A 5,669-nucleotide genomic window follows, 5' to 3' on the forward strand; every position below is an offset into this window, starting at 1 on the left:
AAGTTTATCAATAATTATCAATTAGTTTCACAATTATGTATAAAAAATCCTATAAACATCACAGAAGTAGAGCTCAAAAAGCTTTCACTCTCTTACATATAAATTTATTTGCCCAAAAATATTCAAATTTAAATCAGTATAGAATAGAATAATTTGAATATAACTAATTTAAACACGAAATATTTAAAGCAGTAAACTCATATCTTGATTACGAAAACTGGTTTTCATTCGCCTCGCACTTTAACTTTTGGACTAAATTATAGGGGCTTTTTGAAATTTATAATAATTATAAGGTTTAAAGGTAATTTTCATCCTCTAACTTTAAGCCATTCTAGTTATCTTGATTACGAAAACTGGTTCTCATTCGCCTCGCACTTTAACTTTTCAACTAAATTATAGAGGCTTTCTGAAATTTATAATAATTATAAGGCTTAAAGGTAATTTTCATTTTAGTTCCCTAAGTTACTAGAGTTATTTGGTCCCATAAAAATGAAAAATTCTCAATTCTGGTTCAAAAATCGCCGGAAAAAATGAGGGGCTCGCCGGAAACTTTTAAAATTGGGGGCTGGATTGTGATTGATTGGAAAAAATAATATGGCGCAGATGTGGCGCCCAGTTGGAAATTAAAAAAAAAATATGACTGACGTGGATATTTAATCCACGTCAGTTGATGACATGGATTTAATCCAGCAGTTTGCCGGAATTTCTCGTCGGCGATTTAATGACATGGATTTAATCCAGCAGTTTGCCGAAATTTCTCGTCGCCCGCTAGTCGCCGCCACCTTCTCTCTTCAATTCTGCCTCCGTTACTTGGAATTTCTGGCCACCACGTATACCATTCAATTCCCCATAGCAAGGAGAACAAAACCCCTCAACCAATTTTGAGATCCGACCACGACAGCGATTGGGCTTTGAAATTGATCGCCGCGGACAATTCCCATTGATTCGCTGGCGATAGGATGATCCACGATCGCGGAGTGGTACCATTGGATTCGTCTCCTCACTGCGATTCTAATGGGACTAGTCTCATCCATTTTCATCAACTAGGTGTAAAGATCCATCATTTTGAAGATCTCGGTCGTTGTTCGCCGTGACTGCACCTTCCGCCGGCGTTTTCTCCTTCGTTTGAACGAACCACCGGGACGGATGACCACCGTTGAACTCCTCTCATTCTAACAAATCTTTTGAGACCAGTCCCATCGATTTTTGTCACCTCTGTGCAAAGATCCGACAAAAGTTGTCCTTCTCCTTCGCCGACGGTTGCACGCTCAATTCTCCGCTGTCTGACTGCGGATTTCAGGCGGAGAACCACCACTGAGCTCGCCCTACAATAGCGGACCTTCCTCTCTGATCAGAAGTGGTCATCGGAGCCTCGACAGAATCGGCCTCCTTGAAAGCTAACACGGTCAACTCAAGCAACTCGGTTGAGTTGACTCACCCGATCATGCAACAGGAACAGCAGCAACGCAAACAGCTGACGTGGATTAAATATCCACGTCAGTCATGTTTTTTTTTTTTTTAATTTCCAACTGGGCCCCACGTCTGTGCCATATCTTTTTTTCCTCCAATCACAATCCAGCCCCCAATTTAAAAAGTCACATGCTTGGTATGTGAATTTTTCCGGCGAGCCCTCATTTTTCTGGCGAAATTTGGACCAAAATTGAGAATTTTTCAGTTTTACGGGACCAAATTGAGACCCTAGTAACTTAGAGGACTAAAACGAGAATGGCCTGAAGTTAGGGGACGAAAATTGTCTTTAAGCCTAATTATAAATACCTACTTGTTATTTGAAAAATTATAAATAATTCTCTAAAATTAATGATCGTCTAATAAATATCTCATCGTGACAACCCATTGTTAGAGGTATTTATTAGACAATCGTTAATTCTAGAGAGTATTTTAATATTTCAAATAACGAGGGGTAGTTATAATTATAGCAAACATCACGGGGAGGGTTTTGTAATTTATCCCTTTTTTTATAGTATGCGATTCATTATATTATTCAATACTATTTAAATTTAAAATTTGATTCAGTATATCAATAATTTAAAGCAACGAATACATTTAAATGGGATAAAAAATAATAAATATTATGAAAATAAAAATATACCCGTATTCATGGGATTCGAATTACAACTTTTTGTTAGCAACCTGTTGGCCCGTTAAAGATAATTTGAAAATGGTAAGCCTGGCCCATTGTAGAAAATTTCAAATGGATAGAAGCAAAGAGGAATTTCTTTTTAATATTATTTTTTCGGTCTGTTTGAAAAAGACAAAAACAAAATAATAATAAGGTAATTACAACCATCTCCACTGAAATTTATCATAATTACGAATATTTTTCAATTGTTTAAAAAATTATAAATACCCTGTGATATTTGAAAAAATTATGCAATTTTTGGATGGAGATATGAAAGTTTCAACTTCGCCCTTATTGTAATTTTTTTAAATTTTAAAGAAAAATTTATAATTTATAAAAAAATCAGATAGGGTGCATGAAAATTTTTTAAAAAAATTATCCACTTAATTCAAAAAAAAAAACTTAAAAAATAAATAAAATTATAATGTTTAATTTACAAGGGCATTTTGATCAGTATATCATAAAAAATGAATGAAAACCTATTAGAATGGGCTAATTAGTAGACAATCGTTAAAATTAGAGGGTATTTAGTAAATTTTTAAATAATAATAATAATAATATGGGTGATTAGTATTAAGTGTTAGTTTTACTAATATAGGCCTATGACCCAACACATTTGTTGAAGAGAAAAGGGTATTCTAGTAATTTGATCTCAATTCGGTTTTAGCCACATCGCTTAGAGTGTACTCCCAAAAGTTCTCACTACCGGAGGCGTGGTGATTGCTTAGCATAAGAAGCCGATGGATGAGCACCGTGAACGCACAGCTGCGTGGACCAAACCTCTGCAATGCATCGTCAAGCTCGGTGAGAGTATATGCTTTAATTATTCATATATCTGCTTGTTTTGTTAGTTTAAGTTATCAATTGATTTGAGTTAATCGGTTCGTCTTAATCTATTTAACTTTGGTTCATGGACATTTTTCTTTGTCCAATTTAATCTTTTGTTGGCACTTTTCAAGTGTTTGAGATACCATGTCAGGTATTACACAGTTGACTTTAGTTGCCTAATGATGTTTCGCACTCCGAATTTACTTGTTGGAAATGCCTATTTTGGAGTGATACTATCTACGTTATGCAAACCTGAGGTTTTCAGGAATTGTGGTTTAATGTTGTGAATAATTTCGTTTTCAGCTAATGTTGGTCCATGACTTCATCACGTTAAATACTAAGGAAAATGTTGCTTTTGCTTCAAATGATAGCGGTCTTGAATCCAAGGTTCAAGCATAGTATTATTGTTGGTAAAGAGAAAGTAATTCCCTAGATTCTATTTAGAGATTTGATGTGCACGCCAGCATTAAATTTTTGGAACAGAAAGGTCATCCGAGCACTTTCATTAATCATCATTTGGATCATGCATTTCATATGAGAGATAATTCATTTAAGATGAAAAAATTAATATTTAGTTGTCTATGTGCATCGTGTGAGATGTTCTCCATGGACATGTAATCTCGTTGGTGTTACTTTATTTTGTGGAATGCAGGGGGTGCGGCAATTACCTGTAAAAATGAGTTAGAGACAATCAATGAGGACAACCTTAACACAGTTTCATCACAACTAAGGGAAGCGATGATTTTGGGGCCTTGCCATGGGATGGATTGGAGCAGAAGGCCTGGATCCTTGGAAAACCCGACTGTTCCTGATGACTTTGATGATCAGCTGGAATCAGACTCCAAAAATTTTATAGTTGTTCATGGTGCAGGTTGGCATTTTAGCTTGATTTGCTGTACTACTGAGTTACGTATGGGTTCTTATTGATTCTTTCAGTGATTTATGTTACATAATTCTCAATTCTTAAAAGTGGATAAAGAATGTGTCACCTTGTTAGAATGGAAAGTGCTGTCAAAATCACAGGAGAACTTTAGAGGGGAAAACAACTACTGGAACAGTATAGTTAAAAGATGGATCAATTAGAAAGCATAGACTCAGAGGATTTCTGAAACATGAAACTGTTATATTGGCACTGAACTGATTGGCAAAGTCTTTTTGCTTCTGTTCCTTTTTCTCTTGTCCCCTCTATTCCAAAATTTTGGTTGCATGCTTGCTCTGAACGAGTTAAATTGAGGATCAGAAAGCATTTCTTCGCACCACATTCTACTTTTCCTATATATCAAGACTCTGTTTTGTCAGACTTAGTGTCCTATGGCACAATGTAGCAGGCCCTAGCCCTGTTGTTATAGAACTTCTGGTCAAATCGTGACAAATAGCTCATGATTATTGTCCTCAGGTTCTTTTGGTCACTTTCAAGCAAGCAAGTCAGGTGTTCATAAGGGTGGATTGAGCAAACCTCTTGTCAAGTCTGGTTTTGTAGCTACACGGATATCTGTAAGACCAAAAGTGTCCATTTACTTCTATTCATGTCTTGTTATTCTGGCTTTTATTTTCTGCTGATTTTAGAAGATCATCTTATGCTGAACTTGCATCAGGCCAGGTACAAGGCCATTTTATATTGTGCCGCAGTATTCCCACTATTTCTGTAGATATCGACTGAGTAAGAATTTGGTCAACTCGATCAACTTTTAGTTGATGAACTGGTGTTAATAGAACTTGATTCATTGTGGTGATCACTTTAGCTTTCTTTTGGGGCCATTCCCTAGATTGGGCTTTTAGGTGGTTGTACTACCATGACTTTAGATCTACCTGTAATTTTATCTGAATAGATTGGCATTATATGATTAGATATCTGTGGTGTTACCTACTTTCTGTAGCATTCGGTAATATTCTTATCCTTTTAAAATCTCTTACTGGCGTTTTATGTGGTAATTTCCTGTTCATGCATAATATATATTTGGTACGTGTGACTGATTCTGGTAGTGCAGTTCCAGTAACTTTTTACATTAATTATTTCAGGTCACATCCCTCAATCTTGAAATTGTTAGAGCTCTTGCAAAAGGTATGAATTGGTCCATGCATTCAGTTGATATCAAATGTTTTGTCTTTTCCTTCTGCATTTTTCGTTTTGTTGGTGTGTTTAAGTCCCTAACATTTTGCATCTCTGTTCATTTTTTCTAACAAATTATCATTGAAATTGGTCTGTTAAGCATTACACGACGATGAGCAAGGGGAGGCCGGATTTTCATTTTGTTTGCTTGTTTTTGTTGATGTTTCTCTGGATTTCATTTATCTTGATTTGTATCTATTTCTATTCACTACAGATAAATGGTTATTATTGGGAATGCCATAGATATATTATATACACATAAGTTAGTCTCTGTCATGCTGCTTTTGACTCCAGCACTTTTTGTTCTTTCCCCACTGGATTTTATCAAGATTATTATTATCTCACACTGATCAAATTTCTGAATAATAAGCATTCATTGAGCCATTTGAAATATTTAGCATTCAAGACAACTGATATTTTTTTTGGAGTTTCTTACTTGTTTTATAGGAAAAATATATCTGCAATAGCTTACCTAGTTAGCTTCAAAGCTTGTGCCCCTATTGTCATGTGTCTAATATACTAAGAAAATGGACATGCAGTAGAATGTGAAGTAACTTTTTGTAGCCAATTTGCATTGATGTATGCTTATGG

General features: G+C 35.4%; 1 protein-coding gene across 2 annotated transcripts in view; it reads left to right on the forward strand.

Moving 5' to 3' along the window:
• The window catches only part of LOC105160005 (glutamate 5-kinase), a 6,635-nt gene continuing 3,753 nt past the window's right edge, over nucleotides 2,788-5,669 (forward strand). For both annotated transcript variants that reach the window (XR_847658.2, XM_011077249.2), the window contains exons 1-4: nucleotides 2,788-2,944; nucleotides 3,621-3,839; nucleotides 4,365-4,462; nucleotides 4,988-5,030. Coding sequence is in view for 1 of the 2 variants with exons in the window: in XM_011077249.2 (XP_011075551.1) it covers nucleotides 2,881-2,944; nucleotides 3,621-3,839; nucleotides 4,365-4,462; nucleotides 4,988-5,030 (424 nt within the window). In the remaining variant the exon portion in view is untranslated. The remainder of the gene's footprint in view (nucleotides 2,945-3,620; nucleotides 3,840-4,364; nucleotides 4,463-4,987; nucleotides 5,031-5,669) is intronic.

Source organism: Sesamum indicum, linkage group LG4, assembly GCF_000512975.1.
Source record: "Sesamum indicum cultivar Zhongzhi No. 13 linkage group LG4, S_indicum_v1.0, whole genome shotgun sequence".
Lineage (NCBI taxonomy): Eukaryota > Viridiplantae > Streptophyta > Magnoliopsida > Lamiales > Pedaliaceae > Sesamum > Sesamum indicum.